At 42.8% G+C, this 16,815-nt stretch overlaps 1 protein-coding gene across 2 annotated transcripts in view; it reads right to left on the bottom strand.

Moving 5' to 3' along the window:
• Positions 1-16,815, bottom strand: part of LOC147437260 (Chaperone DnaJ-domain superfamily protein) — a 58,271-nt gene that overhangs the window by 16,170 nt on the left and 25,286 nt on the right. For both annotated transcript variants that reach the window (XM_086486840.1, XM_086486839.1), the window contains 2 exons: positions 7,260-7,372; positions 5,547-5,667 (listed from right to left, as the gene is read on the bottom strand). In XM_086486840.1, coding sequence (XP_086342966.1) covers positions 5,547-5,667; positions 7,260-7,372 — 234 coding nt within the window. The remainder of the gene's footprint in view (positions 1-5,546; positions 5,668-7,259; positions 7,373-16,815) is intronic.

The raw sequence follows: 16,815 nt of genomic DNA, 5'->3' as shown, positions 1-16,815 counted from the left end.
ACATGGATGAAATGTACAAGAAGGTCAAAGTGGCCTTAGAAAAGACTCAGGCAAAGCAAAAGAAAGCAGCTAATCGTCACCGTCGTGAAGTGGTATATTCACTTGGTGATTGGGTGCTTTTGCGCTTTGAAAAGGCAAGGTTAAAGAAGATGAAGGGCAAGGAAAGACTGTTTCCAAAGCTCAGCATGCGTTACTATGGGCCTTTTCAAGTATGCGACATAATCAGTGATGTTGCATATAGGCTGAAATTGCCTGACAGTTGGAAGATTCACAATGCGTTTCACGTGAGTCTTCTCAGACCCTATGTGGGTGATGTGCCAGAAGATATGCCAGCTGAAGATCAGCCGGAAGTCGAGGAACTTGACGAGATCTTGGTCCCGGAACAGATTTTGGCACACAAAGAAAGGAAAGTGAAAGGCAAGGTTGCTAGGCGTTACTTGGTACAGTTCAGAAACTATCCACCAATGGATGCTAAGTGGATGGAAGAAGGTGAACTTGCAGAGTCACCAACTGTGTTATCACTTTACCTGGAAGCCTTCGATTTGCAACCTACCTTGACCCCTTGAGTTTCAAAGCTAAATGGATTGTCAGTGTGACAATGGCTTCTGAAACAAATGATGTACATGGTATTTAAAGTGAGCTCAAATCAAATACCTGTTACATGAATGTTAGAGCTGTACAGATTGTCAGTTTGGCAATTGCTCTTATGGAATGTCCAAAAGTTTGGTTAGTGCTATAGAAGTGAGTATTTCTTGTCAGTTTGTCAAGGATACAGTGATCGCTTCTATTGAAGAGTACATGTGTAACTGCATTCTTAAACTGTCGGTTTGGGTATGCTCGAAAGTGTTACGGGATCCAACGTGTACTATAAGACAGTGGCAAAATGTGCAGCTACCATTTTGTCATTGGAAAGTTAGTGACTCAAAGCAATGGCAGAGTGCGAAGCTACCACTATGTCATTGGGACAGGGTTCACACGCAAGCAATACATGAGTCGACGAGGTGTTGAATACACCAGGGTTGACAATGAGCATGTATGTGTCGTATATGTGTCGACAGGTGTTGAATACATCAGTGTTGACTAGGAGCATGTACGACATAGATGCAAACGAGGACGTTTGAGATTTCAAGAGGGGGGTATGTCACCAGCGTGTGACTACTATCTATCCTTTTTGTTGATTTCTTTCTTATTATCTATTTACTTTCACTTTTTGGAAACACCCCTCGGAAAATCTAACTGCCCTGCATTGCATAGCTAGTGTGGAACTGTCCAGAGGGAGTCCAGGCCTGAGGGCAAGAGAGCACTAAGGTTGGACAAGGACTATGGTTAGCCAAGTGGGGTCATTGACTAGCCAAAGTGGAATCCTTTGCTACAGAGGCTACATTTCAATTCTGGATGTGGCCGCAGTGTACAAAGAGGGTCGGATGACCTAGAAAGATACAATGGCAGCATCTCCTAAAATTTAGGGAACTGCTATTTTGGGACCTGAAAATGTCTTCGCGTCATTACGTGCAGTTTGACATGGGGATCATTTTGTTACTCTGTGGCCAAGTCAACAGAGGCTGCAGGTGAGATATTTTTAGACCGGAGGGTCTAAAGCTGGAAAATGCACAAATGAGTGACACTTGGCACTCTGAGGCCAGTTTACTACTTATAGAGAAGGCAAAAACGTGATTTATAGCTGGGAGGCTCATTTTGCAAGTTCCTGTCACAGGTTAAGAGCTATGGAGTGCTTGCTTTCCCTCTTATGCACAGTGCGGTGCCAGAAGTGATGCCCTGCACGCTACGCACTGCCCTCTCTTTCCCCTTTGGCAGTATGTTATGCCCCTCTAGTGGGCTCTTCATTTGACCAATGTACAGTTGTGTGGGTTCATGCGCGATTGCCGAGGCAAGAGCCTCTTGCACAGGTACTGGATTAGCTAGCGGCTAATCCCCCTGCAGGTACAGGTGAATTCGGAGAGGTTTCACGCCAGAAATCTCGTCCGATTCAAAGGGCAAGTAGCCCTACAGGTGCGGGAGCTCGAGGACTTGCTAAGGATGCGACCGGCACGGGAAACGGAGCCCGAAACAGTAAATTACAGCCTGCTGTGTATTTTTGCAGGTTTAGGGTTTTAGCCCTAAACGGACCCTAATACTCCCAGGAGGTTCGGGGACGCAAGGGGACCGCTGTACAGGTGATCTGGCGCATTTTCAGGGCTGAAAACAGAGAATTCAGCATGCTGCAGATTCTCGCCAGGCTTTGCAAAGAGCCCGTATGCGTCGGGAAAGTCATTTAATGCGTGGGAATACTGACCGTGAAGGGTTCGAGTACAGTTATGCTGCCGAAATCGGGCTGGAACAGTGGAAATTCAGCCGAGTTTGTACGGGGCAGCTTGTAGGGAACCACAACGTTTATTCCCTCTTTTGAACAATAAAGAACCCAGTGTCAGATCAATAAGGCAGAGCACCTTAGGAAAGCTGGCCTACTTCCATTGGAAATCCCAGATGCCAAGTGGCAAAGTATTTCCATGGATTTCATCGTTGGTTTGCCAAATACTAGTTAGGGCAATGACGCCATTTGCGTTGTGGTCGATAGACTCACAAAAATGGCAAGTTTATATCAACGAAGTCGATAGTAAAAAGCCATGAGTTCACGGTTTTATTTGTCGATCAGCTTTACAAGCTATATGGTTTGCCAGAGGATATCGTCAGTGATCGAGATACCAAGTTCACTTGGCGATTTTGGCGAGATGTGTTTGCTCATTTTCAGACAAAGTTGACTATGTTGTCCTCTGACCATCCCGAGTCCAATGGACAAACTGAGAGGATGAATCAGATGTTAGAGGATATGTTGAGGGCTTACGTCTCTCACAAGCAGTCTGATTGGGAAAGATATCTTCCACAATTAGAGTTTGCCTACAATAGACGTGAGCATTATGCTACTAGATTTAGCCTGTTCATGCTGATGTATCAATTTGAGCCTAAATCCTCAATTGCTATTGGCTTAGAGAAAGTCAAGGATCGCCAAGCTCGTGATTTCTTGTATGACATGCAAGAAATGCTCGAATTGGCTAAGGATAGTATAAGAACGGCTCGTGATCGAGTCACTACTTATGCTAATTGATACAGATCTCCCAAGACTCTAAAGGTGGGACAATGGGTCTATCTGAAGATACCCCAGGATTCCAAGATTATGCGAACGGGAAAGCATTATAAGCTTTCAGCTAGATATTGTGGTCCATTCTTGATCATAAAGAAAATTGGCCAGGCTACCTACAAACTAGCTCTTCCTTCGGATGTTAGTGTAAATCCAGTGTTTCAAGTCAGCTGCCTTAAAGAAAAATTAGGTGAAGCCGACGTTGTTGTGCCCATCGAGGAAAATGTATGGCAAGATATGCAAACTGAGTATATTCCTCGAGAACCAGAGATGGTTTTAGATCATCGTACCCATCATTCGCACCAAAAGGCTAATGACGAGTACTTAATTAAGTGGAAGGGTCAATCTGAACAGTTTGCTACTTGGGAATCGGTCAGAGCTTTGAAAGTTCAGTATCCCTATAACCGGCCTGTACAACGTAGACGGCGGTACTATTTTAATTACCTGTTAACTTTACACAGAGCACTGAGAAGGGAAGAGAACACAGTTGCGTCCAGTGACTAGAATGTCACTGCGCACACGAGACCGACACCCTGTAGGCCCCAAAGACTGGCGCCCCTTTCGGTATTTCTTTATTCAAATTAAGGTAGATGATCCGATGAAACCGGCCTGTTCAATCCAAAAAGGGCGGTAGACTTTACTTTAAACCTTGATTTAGCTTTCACCCATTATTAGTCGTCTATTTTACCTGTACTTTCAAGACACAACAAAGGGGAGAGGGATACGGGCTGCTAGATTGCACCTGTATGAGTAGACGGACACCAGATTGGCCCCTAACTTAGGCGCCCCTTTCGGTACCAATCATCACTTCTACAGAGGTATGGGGTCAATATGCATCATCTCTCTATATAGTCTTGGGGCAGCCACCTCTTCCAGGTCCACCAGAGCCATGCCCACATACATGTGCTTTCTTTACAGCCGAGATGGTAAAGAAATCCATTGAGAGGATGAGAACCAGGAGAGCATATGATCACGATGGCCTAGTAGCAGATCATTTTATACATGCCAGAGATCTACTTGCAAAGCTTCTAGCAGTGATACTTGGAGTTTGTCTACTATCATACCTATCTTCAAGTCAAGGACCCTATGGAACCTGGGAACTACCGCACTATCATGATTGGACACACATTGGCACAGTTGTACACATTCTTCCTTGAGCAGCAGTTGAGTAGATGGGCAGAGAGAGAGGCTATACGAGCAACAGGACATGCATGTTTCAGGAGAAATTTCTCTACTCTTGATCATATTCTGACACTCAGAGCCATTATTGAGGAAGGGAGATCATGTGGGAGACGGCTCTATTATTGCTTTGTGGATTTCCGCAAATCGTTCGATACAATGCCCAGAGCTAGATTGATGCGCGGACTCCAGGAGATGGGGGTACCCACATAGTAGATTTGGGGGATCATGGCTCTATACATGTCAGTAGTGGAGCATGTACGCACTCCAGAGGGGATTTCTGATTTGGTTCACTCCACTATCGGGTTGAAACACGGTTGCCTGCTATCTCCTACACTATTTGGCATGTATGTGGATGAGGTTGCTAACTACATTGAGAGGGATGTTGATAGAGGAGCACACTTGGTAGGGACATGGATCCCACTATTGTTATATGTGATGATATTGTGTTGATTTCAGACTCCCCGCAACGTCATTTAGATGCTCTGTACACATTTGCCCACGATAGTGGATTGTTTGTTAACCTGGAGAAAACCAAGGTTATGGTGTTTAACACCACACCACAGTGGGTTAGGAGGTCAGCACTCACTTTTACATATGGCCAGGAGACGGTGGAGTATGCAGATGCATACACCTATCTTGGGGTAGTCTTCAGTGGACCGGTGTTTTCATTGAGGAGATCAGCAGAGACTAGATTGACGAGAGCTTATGCAGCCTTGGGAGGATTGTAGAAGATGTGTTCGCGGGTTCAGTTTCAGGAACCTCAAGACCCCCTAGCCATTCATTATATAGGCACTAGGGCCTTGAAAGCTACAAAAAGAAGAAAATCTAATAGTTACAACTGGCCCTAACAGCAACTCGACCCAATAATCCACATGGGGAATTGTACTGAAAACCTTGCATAGATTATTTTCCACATAACCAGCAAGTACGACTATACACAACAAATATTATTACACATTACGAAAGAGAGAGAGAGAGAGAGAGAGAGAGAGAGAGAGAGAGAGAGAGAGAGAGAGAGAGAGAGAGAGAGAGAGAGAAATGAAATGATATATTAACGTCTACAACAGGCCAAAATGACCTATGAGACCAATAAGTTACAAACTGGTGAATCTAATACAAAGTCTGTGTGCTGAAAGAAAGACTAACGTCCTAAACAAAATGAGAGAGAGAGAGAGAGAGAGAGAGAGAGAGAGAGAGAGAGAGAGAGAGAGAGAGAGAGAGAGAGAACCTTTCCAAGCGTGTATGGAAGGAGAACAATCTGTACACCTAAAAGTTTCCATACAACTGGATGCTCTGCTCCGTCTATCTGCAGCTCTAGCTCCTTGCTGAGGTCACTAGTGGCGCTTTCCCTGTAATTACAGTGGTATATTAGATTCCAATTGGAAGTCAAGAAACTCTTCACAATGTAAAGCATTGACTATACGACTTTCCCTAAAGATAGCAAGCACTTAAAAAAATTTATGCCCAAAAAAAAAACTAAAAAGGTTCTCTTTGATCTCTCAGCTACAGCAACCAACCAAGTAGCACCTGATCGTGGTGTAGACCAGAGAGCATGCACAAAGCAACAAACGCCTTCTCTCAGGTTATCTTCTTGGGCAATAAATATTTTGAAGGCTTTCATATCTCAAGCCTTGGAAACCATGTAGAAATCAAACGTATGAGACCAAAGTGTTTTTTAGATGTTGAGACTTATGTCTCCCAATGCACGTAGTGGGCTGATCTTCCTTAGCCGGACATTAACATGCTCTTGTCAGGGAAACCTCCATGCTATTGGCTTCATTAGGTAAAGACCAGAACTATTATGCAAAGGCATCATATATACTACTTGTAACTGGTGCCAGCAGATTTATGAGCAAAATACCATGTTGTTCCTAAGCCACCTCTCTTTTCTATGATAGGAATGTGCTTTTTCTTCTTTTTAATTAAAGGATCAGCTGTGTCAATATGCCTTCGGGTCTCCTCCTATGTCTCCTTTTTTAAGCATCTCTTTTCTTACCTCTTTCTCCTTCTACTTCTTTTACTTTCGACTGGTTGAGGTTACCAACTCCATTGTTCATTGTTTCTTATCTAGAGATACTCTGCCACACATACAATCTCTAGCAAGATGACCCTTCCGAAATAACGTGAAAATTGGTGGAAATTCTTTCTGTTAATATCAATCCCCTTACAATAGTTGCTGTAAAAGTTATTGCAAAGCAGTTTTGTACTGAGCCTGACAGGGATTATCCCCAGAGTGACTATGTGATTCGTAGTTTTCAATCACACTGTTTTTGCTAATCACAGCTACCAACCTTCTCCCTTTCTCATGGTTGTGGATAGAAACTCTTTTAAGTCCAAGAAATCTAGTTGCTACCTGGAGTCCACAATCCCACTCAATATGCTTTACTTTCTTGTACCAATTTTCCAAAATATCCCATAGGAAAACTCCATGGAAGAGGCTCACAGCCTTTCTTTATGCCCCAAGCTCCGCCTTGAACACTTTCTTCTCAAAGGGGATACATTCACAATGATAAATACCATACCTGCTGGCCTTTATGAAATTCTAAAGGAGCTACCAGAACATTTGCACACTCGGACCCCAGTAAGGCAACTATACGTCTAATTCCCTTTTTGGATGCTTGCAAAAACCCTAGAATAGGCCATAATAGAGTTTGACTTCTCAAGGCCACCTGAATCTAATCCGAATTTTAAATGAGATATGAAGGGTTGGTGTGACACGTCCCAAGTATCAAAGGCCCAATAATAGAAGTAACGTCCGAAACAGCTCTATTGAAGAATCCCAACCATTGGCATTCTCTTTCAGATAGAAACTTTTACATTCTCAAGCCAACTTTACTACAGAAAGCTCTTCAATAACTTATAAGACCTTGAATCAAGTAGCAAATTAAAAACACAAATCAGGTGAACAAAAACATGCTGCACTCCTAAATAAGATAAACACCTGTTCTTTGCTTTTAAACCTTTCTTCTTGCCCTTAGAAACAGTATTTCTCTCGAGTTCAAGCGCTTTCAGTTTGTTCTTATAAACTGGAGTCTGCTTTACCATGTCCATCATCTATATAAGCCAACATGTGTCCAAGATGTTAGAAAGACCTTGACAACAACAAATATATGGTCTACAAAAAATATTGACAGTGTACACTTATTCATTGCACAAGACAACAACAAAGAGACTGGATGTAACATTTAATGGCCTAGTAACTTGTGTGTAGCGGAAAATAGCATGAACATAGTGAGCATTTCATTAGAATAGATTCCTAATGAGATTAACAAGAGTGCTTGGGTGGAGAAAGCAACAAAAAGCATAACACCTAGTTAGATAGCATGAACAATATTTCAAAAGAGAGATAAATTAAGCAATTGACAACAGTTGAGGACCGGATTTGCATGGAGCCGGTCCCCCCTCCAAAAGGCTTTGTATTATGGTTTCTCCCATCAAGAGAGACATTTTACAATACAATTTCTTGTGTTCCTTCAATACTAGCTAGTGCAATGAAGATGGAAACTTCATGCACTATGCAAAACACTTATCAAACACAACATCAATTCCCTCACGGTCTCAGACCCAAGACCTCACACACCTTCAAAGATGGTGAGAGCTAGCGGGGTATGAGAGTAGATTGAGAGGAAGAAAGAGTATTCTTACAAGAAAGATGTACATCTCCTCACATAATCACTCATATTAGCATAGCTTAGCTTAGTAATTAGCATGGTAGAGGAGATGAGCATGCATAGAAGCTTGGCTCTTGGTTGGATTTGCATCACAAAGCCAAGAGTTGTTGGTGTAGGCCTCCCTTCTCACAAGCTTGGAGTGGGTGATAAGCTTTCCATTAAAGCTGAGAAGGAGAGAGAGTCTTCTTTTCTTCACACATGAGCTAGTGTGAGTGTGTAGGTGATAATGCCTTTGAAAAATCAGCCCCCTCTCTCTCTTGGTCGACCCCTCTTGCTAGCATCCAATTGGACCTCCCCAGGCTTATAGCCAATGGTAATTAAGCAGCATAAGTGATAGCCTTCTGACATGTGTCCCCCTTTCCCCTTTTGTGAGAGCTTTAGGTAATTATTTAATTCAACTAAACTCTCATTGGATCCCTTTGCCTCCTGGCCAATAGGAATCAGGCAAGCCATTGGGATGCTGAATGCTCATTGGTCCCCTTGGGAGACTGTCCAATAGTTTTCTAGAGAGCTTAATTCTTATTGGTTCTTTTATTAAGTGTTTTTAAATTAATTAAACTAGATTTACTCTAGCCTAATTCTCATTGGTCCACCTCCAAGGCCATCCAATAGGAATTGGGTACACCTTGTGGGCATCTGGGCTAGGGAGCTGACATGTCTCTCATTCCCTTTGTGTAAAGGGAGCTTGTGTGTGTGTGTGTGTGTGTGAGTTTCTCTGTCATCCCCTACTTGCAAGGCTCGCCCCCTCCTATGTAGGGATTGCTAAAGACTTTTGTGACACACACAAAGCATCCAATTCCCCCAATGTTTGACCTTTGGACACAACCTTTGAATTTTGGAACCTTAGCATTTTGGAAGTCTTAATGGGCTGAACCTTAGGGTCATTTAAGCCCATTGTTGCACATGGCTCTTTTACAGATGGCCCCCCCTTTGAATCCCTATTTTCCCTCCTTTGGATCGCTACTGTGGCCGGTCTGCTAGCTTAACCAATATTCTAGCTTTTTCTCCCCTGACACTTCCCCATATTAAATGATCAGTTTAACATGAGAAAATCATTTAGGAGAATTAGATATTGATTATTATGACATTACCTCTCTCTTGAAATCATAGTCGTCCTCGACTATGGGGTAGAGAAGATAAAGCATATTCATTAGTCCTTTTCTTAGCGGGTAGAGGATCCCTATGTTACCCTACGACATCATTCCACAATGGATGACTAGTCCATTTGGCGCTTGAGAGCCTGAGGCTGCCGCAAGCATGTCTGCACATTAGTCCTATCATCTTCAATGGTAGAGTGACAAGCTCTACTTGGTATTTGGGAGACGTCGTCTCCGCAAACTTGATCTAAGCATGCATACTACTTCATTTTTGTGCACAATAAAGAAAAAGAGAGTCTTATAAGACAAAAATTTTATTCATTTTTAACATTTGTACATTTGCTTACTCTTGGGAAGCATTGTAAGCATTGATGAGGTTTAGGTTATCCTTTAATTGTATGCCTTGCATCCATCTAGCATCTTCAAAAGGATAATTCTTAAACATAATAAGATATCGTCGGATAGTCCTACCGCCACTTAGTACCTTGTCTTCATGTCGGAGAATGGACTCGGGCTGCAGCACCTCTTCTTGGTCCTCGATCTCCGGTGGGTCTTCTATAGTTGGTTCTTGAGGTGGCTCTCCTTTGTAAGGCTTTAGTAGGCTCACATGGAAAGCATTGTGTATGAGCCAATGGTTGGGCAACTTGAGTTGATAGGCCATCTCATTGATTGGTCTAAGAATCTGGAAGGGACCATAGTACCTTTTTGCTAACTTAGCATAGTACTTTTGGTGTCCCGTAGGATTCTTGCCCGCCGTGTGCCTTAATCGAGCGTTGGGAAATTTGAGTAAGACCCAATCATTTTCTTTAAAGGCTTGGGCTCTTCTGTGCTTGTCAGCAACAGCCTTTTGCCTTTGTTGTGAGATAGAGATAGCATCCTTATCTTTTGGAAAGATTCTTGTAGGTCTCGGCTATACTCATCTGCAGCGAAGATCTTCCCGTGTACCTTAAGTAGCAAGGGACTTTTTGATCTTCCCTCAATTACCTCAAAAGGTGCTTTTCCCATGGAAGTATGTACAGTGTTATTGTGGGCATACTCCACTAAAGGTAAGTACTTCTCTCATTGGGATCTTTGATCTACTTTCGTTACATAGGCTTTTAGTAGATCGAGAATTGTTAGGTTAGCTATTTCACTTTGGCCATCCATTTGCAGGTGATAGGCCGAAGAGAAGTTTAGCTTTGTTCCTAAATTCTCAAAGAGACCCTTCCAAAAGTTACTTGTCATTCCAGGATATATATCCGACACTATGGACATTGGCAAGCCATGGTACTTGAAGATTTGCGAAATGAAGAGGGTTGCCATTTGATGGGCTTTGATAGTCCTTGTGACAGGTTTAAAATGAGCTTGTTTACTGAACTTGTCTACTATCGTCCATATTCCCGTATTCCCATGGATAGACTTAGGCAATCCAAAGATGAAATCCATGGATATGCTCTCCCATGGTGAACTACGGATTGGCAAAGGTTGAAGCAATCCAAGTTGCTTCCCTCTATCAAACTTCGTCTTTTGGCATACCACACATTTAGAAACATACTCTTGTATGTTTGCTTTCATGGTAGGCCAATAGAAATATGTTTCAATCCCCTTTAGGGTAGACTGAATCCCTCTATGTCCTGCATAAGGAGGAGCATGAGATTCATACATTACTTTCTCACGTAGTGAGCTAGTAACGTATAGTCTATTGCCATAGAGAAGATAACCATCTTGTAAAGTAAATGGTTCCTCTTTCTTCCCTAGTGCAAGGGCTGAAATCACATCTTTCAAATCGGGATCAATAGCATACTCATCTATCATAGAAGATAGATCATTGTGAGTTGCTATGGAAACCGCATTCACTCTCGGCCGTCTTGAGAGTGCATCGGCTACTTGATTATGCTTGCCAGCAATGTGAGCAATATGAAAGTGAAATTCCGAAAGGAAATTTGTCCACCTCATTTGTTTGTCGGAGAGCTTGGTCTGTGTCATGAAGTACTTAAGACTTTGGTGATCCGTTCATAGAATGAAAGGAGTTCCCAATAAATAGTGCTTCCATGAGTCATGTAGAACTGCGAGGAGTTCCTTTTCATATATGCCTAGAGCTTGCTCAGCAGGGTCGGGCCTTCGACTTTCATAGCCTATGGCGTGCCCTTTTTGAAGCAAAACAACTCCAAGGCAATCACCACAAGCATCACATTGGACCTCAAATGGCTTTGAGAGATCCGGTAATGTAAGCATAGGTTGAGAGAGAAGCTTTTCTTTCAACTTTTCGAAAGCATTGTTCTCCTTGACAGACCATGTGTACCTAACGTTTTTCTTTGTTAGGTCATGTAATGGTCCTGCTATTAGTGAGAACTTTTCTATGAAGCGTCTATAGTATGCACACATACCTATAAAGCTTCTTAACTCATGAAGATTCCTTGGTTTAGGCCATCCTTTTATTACCTCTAACTTTGATGGATCCATTTGGATGCCATCTTGAGAGAAAATGTGACCTAAATACTGAATCTCTTGCAAGAAAAATTCACTTTTCTTTCGATTAACATAAAGTTTATTCTCTCTTAGAACTTGAAATATTACCTGGAGGTGTCGCTTGTGTTCATCTAATGAATTAGAGTAGATGATGATATCATCAAAGAACACTCCAGTAAAGGTTTAGTGAGGCCTGACTAGCTTCTCCATCAAGCGGTTGAATGTGGCTGGTGCATTGGTCAAGCCAAAAGGCATGACAGTGTATTCATAAAGACCAAACGTAGTGCGAAATGCGGTCTTTACAATGTCTTGATCAACTATCCTTATTTGATAATAGCCACTTTTTAGGTCAATCCTACTGAAGTAGGTGGACCCTTGTAGCTTATCAAATAGGTCTTCTACCCGTGGAACGGGAAACCTATTCTTGATGGTGATCCTATTTAGTGTTCTATAGTCGACACACATACGATATGTGCCGTCTTTCTTTTGCACTAGTAGCACAACAGAACAAAATGGAGATGAGCTAGGCCTAACCATGCCCTTCTCAACTAACTCATGCACTTGCCGCATAATCTCCTCTTGTTGAGCTTGAGAAACTCTATAAGGAGGTTTGTTAGGCGGTGGACTTCCTGGAAGAAGTTCAATTGCATGGTCATCATTGCCTCGTTTAGGAGGTAGCTCACAAGGGATGTCGTCAATAAAGACATCTTGAACCCCCTTGAGAAAATTGGATAACTCTAATTCCTTTTGGTTGTGTATATTTTCTTTTGCTAAAACATTAGGTTCATTTTGAGAATCTTTAACAAAAATCATGTACACGGAAATAGAGCTCTTTATTGACTTGTTGAAAGCTTGTGTATGTACAATGTGTATAGTGTTACCCATTTCCTTAGCATCTATATACATATCTTTTTCCCTGAACTTAAAGGAGATTCTGCTTTCAGGGAATTTAACATTGGTAGCCATGCGATCAAACCATGGTGCCCCTAGGATTACATCCTCATGCTTGAGAGGAGAGATAAAGAAGTCCTCTTTGTCCACATAGCTTTGGACATGGAGCCTCCATTTCCCGATTAAAGGAGTGACTGAAGCTTCTTGCCCCTTGAAAGCACCGTCTGAGGGTAGGACATCTCCCATCTCGTAGGCTTGTATGCCTACCTTGGTGGCCAACTCTATAGATATAAAATTGTGAATAGAACCAGGGTCAAAGAGAATAAAAGCATCATGTTCTCTTACCTTTCCCCAAGCATGGCATAGAGGAGATCCTTTGTGGTGAGTTTCCTCCTCTTGGATTTCGACCAAGGTAGCTCTAGGAGGATCATGGCGGTTGTTCTTTTGGGGACAAGTGCGGTACGCATGCCCTTGTTCGCCGCACTTGACACATCGGTTATCCTTGCGATAACGTTCAAGCTCTTTAGGAGAGAGTTTATTTTTGCCTTTGTAAACTACCTTCTCCTTAGCTTTGTTGGAATTGCCCTTAGGAGACTTTTGGACATTGTCCTTCCCCTTAGGCTCATTGGACCCCTTGTTTTCAGGGGGCTTAGAATTCCTCTTAGCCCCTGTTTGGAGATTGATTCGAGAGGCCACCATAGTATGATGTATTACCGCCGATATGGTGCGTGGCCTTTGGGAGTTGACATACTCCGTCATTTCTTCGGTTAAGCCCGCACAAAATTGCTGCTTTTGCTCTCCAAAATCCAACTTTTTGAAGACAGTGGCTTTGAGTTGTAGGTCCCAAAACTTGTCTACATATTTGTGGATGGATTCATAGGGAGAGAGCTTTAAGCTTCGCCATTCGGTGAGTACTTTGTCTTTGGCATCGGTGGCCAAAAACTGCTTCATAATGGAAGCTCTTAAAGCTTTCCATGTTCGTGGAGCTTCACCGTTGGCCCGGAGGCTAGACCACCATTGCCTGGTGGACTTTTGAAAGTGCATAGCTACATGGCGTAGCTTAGAGGACTCTGTGAAGCCCTCATCTCCAAAAGCCACATCAAATTGTTGGATAAAGCCCAAGACTTTGTCCGTAGCACCAAAAGTGTCATCGTAGGTAAGGAAAGAGATGCTCTTCCCTCCCTCTTTGAACTTCTTGAGCTTGGATGACCTCTTCCACGCGGCATAGGATTTCCTATGGCCTCTTCTTTTTGATGGTTCAAAGGTTGCACCATCACTTTCTTCAGAAGATGAAGAATTTGAGGAAGATGGAGAAGAGGATGACCTCTTTCTCGCCTTTTTCTTGCCTTGATCTTCGTTGTCTTGACCATCACTTTCATAAGAGGAAGAGGATGAAGAAGATGGAGAAGAGGGTGTCCTCTTTCTCGCCTTTTTCTTCTCTTGCTTTTTGTCATCCCTCTTTGCAGTATAGTGTGGAGAAGTATGCGATGGTCTTCTCCGTTTTGGAGGTAATGGAGAGCGTTTAGCTCGCCGTCTTCGCGGAGCCATCTCCGCCGAGGTGGCGGGAGACTCAATTCTTTCTCGTTCCTTCGGTGGAGGCTCTTGAATTCTCCTTTGAGAAGGAGATGCGTCATCAAGGAGCAAATTTTTGAGCCCTTCATAGGGATCCTCTTCTTCTTCCCAAATCGGAGAGAGACCTCTTTTGGAAGTCTCGCAAGGAGGCTTCTTAGGTGTTCTCTCGTCATGGTGAGGAGCTTGGAGAATCCCATGAACACGAAGCTGCCGTTCCACTTCACTTTGGAGGGATGGATTGCCCATGGCTTGTTGAAGCCTAGAAACAGGATAGTTAACAAGCATCGGGGCATCATTAGTAGCTTGCTCATTAGCAAAATCAAAGTTATCAACATTATTTTCACTCTCTTTACTATTGTCAGCCATTCTAACAACTTTTAGGTGTAAACTTTTTAGGTGTACTTTGGCACTTCAAGCCCTAGTTGCTACTCCTCTTTACCCCTTTAGAAAAAGCACTCAAGCTACTGTAGCCGTGGCTCGAATAACATTAATTGCAGGAATAGAAGAGAGGGTCGTTCAACACCAAAACAGCACCGGCTCTTGTCAAGCTTCTAATAGTTCAATAGTGATTAAGCCGTAGGCAAGCCTCGTAGGACTCCACTATTAAGACCATAGCTCTCAACGGTGATGCCCCGTTAACTACACAAAGGCAGGCGCACTACAAGGCTGAAAAAGCCCTATTCTACTTACTCACATGCAATTAATAGTACCAACCATTTATAGCTAGCTTGAGGACCTCCCTTCTTGAGCAAGAAAAGAGAAACCTTGTGCTCTGATACCAATGTAACATTTAATGGCCTAGTAACTTGTGTGTAGCGGAAAATAGCATGAACATAGTGAGCATTTCATTAGAATAGATTCCTAATGAGATTAACAAGAGTGCTTGGGTGGAGAAAGCAACAAAAAGCATAACACCTAGTTAGATAGCGTGAACAATACTTCAAAAGAGAGAGAAATTAAGCAATTGACAATATTTGAGGACCGGATTTGCATGGAGCTGGTCCCCCCTCCAAAAGGCTTTGTATTATGGTTTCTCCCATCAAGAGAGACATTTTACAATATAATTTCTTGTGTTCCTTCAATACTAGCTAGTGCAATGAAGATGGAAACTTCATGCACTATGCAAAACACTTATCAAACACAACATCAATTCCCTCACGGTCTCAGACCCAAGACCTCACACACCTTCAAAGATGGTGAGAGCTAGCGGGGTATGAGAGTAGATTGAGAGGAGGAAAGATTATTCTTACAAGAAAGATGTACATCTCCTCACATAATCACTCATATTAGCATAGCTTAGCTTAGTAATTAGCATGGTAGAGAAGATGAGCATGCATTGAAGCTTGGCTCTTGGTTGGATTTGCATCACAAAGCCAAGAGTTGTTGGTGTAGGCCTCCCTTCTCACAAGCTTGGAGTAGGTGATAAGCTTTCCATTAAAGCTTGAGAAGAAGAGAGAGTCTTCTTTTCTTCACACATGAGCTAGTATGAGTGTGTAGGTGATAATGCCTTTGAAAAATCAGTCCCCCTCTCTCTCTTGGTCGACCCCTCTTGCTAGCATCCAATTGGACCTCCCCAGGCTTAGCCAATGGTAATTAAGCAGCATAAGTGATAGCCTTCTGACATGTGTCCCCCTTTCCCCTTTTGTGAGAGCTTTAGGTAATTATTTAATTCAACTAAACTCTCATTGGATCCCTTTGCCTCCTGGCCAATAGGAATCAGGCAAGCCATTGGGATGCTGAATGCTCATTGGTCCCCTTGGGAGACTGTCCAATAGTTTTCTAGAGAGCTTAATTCTTATTGGTTCTTTTATTAAGTGTTTTTAAATTAATTAAACTAGATTTACTCTAGCCTAATTCTCATTGGTCCACCTCCAAGGCCATCCAATAGGAATTGGGTACACCTTGTGGGCATCTGGGCTAGGGAGCTAACATGTGTCCCTCATTCCCTTGTGTAAAGGGAGCTTGTGTGTGTGTGTGTGTGTGTGTGTGTGTGTGTGTGTGTGTGTGTGTGTGTGTGTGTGTGTGAGTTTCTCTGTCATCTCCTACTTGCAAGGCTCGCCCCCTCCTATGTAGGGATTGCTAAAGACTTTTGTGACACACACAAAGCATCCAATTCCCCCAATGTTTGACCTTTGGACACAACCTTTGAATTTTGGAACCTTAACATTTTGGAAGTCTTAATGGGCTGAACCTTTGGGTCTTTTAAGCCCATTGTTGCACATGGCTCTTTTACAGATGACCCCCCCTTTGGATCCCTACTGTGTTCGGTCTGCTAGCTTAACCAATATTCTAGCTTTTTCTCCCCTGGCACTTCCCCATATTAAATGATCAGTTTAACATGAGAAAATCATTTAGGAGAATTAGATATTGATTATTATGACACTGGAAAAATCACCATGATCATACGCAAAAAAGATAGATAGCTACTGCCTCACAGCCATATGCTTTTGTGAAGAATCTTCAACAGCTGCTATAAAACTTTGATAGAGAAAGGGGAAAGTGTTGGCCAAAGAATAGACAACAATGACCTTTGTGAGGAATCTTCAATAGCTGCTATTAAACTTTGATAGAGAAAGAGCAACGAGTTGGCTTAGCAGTAGTACCTGTTATACATCGTCTATATCCCATGCACACTGGCTTTGAGTGCCATGTGGGCATGCTACCCATGGACTACAAAAGCCTAGGGGAACTTAGTGTGGATGGATCCATTCGATTGGTGAGGACCTCTATAACCTTCTTTGCATAAATCCCAGCAAGGTCAGAACCTAAGAGCCATATAGTTTTTGATGTCACAAGAGACATTTGACGACCAAAGATT

This window comes from Adiantum capillus-veneris, chromosome 17, assembly GCF_014529385.1.
Source record: "Adiantum capillus-veneris isolate H3 chromosome 17, ASM1452938v2, whole genome shotgun sequence".
Classification (NCBI taxonomy): Eukaryota; Viridiplantae; Streptophyta; class Polypodiopsida; order Polypodiales; family Pteridaceae; genus Adiantum; species Adiantum capillus-veneris.
This window is presented reverse-complemented; position numbering and strand designations above follow the sequence as displayed.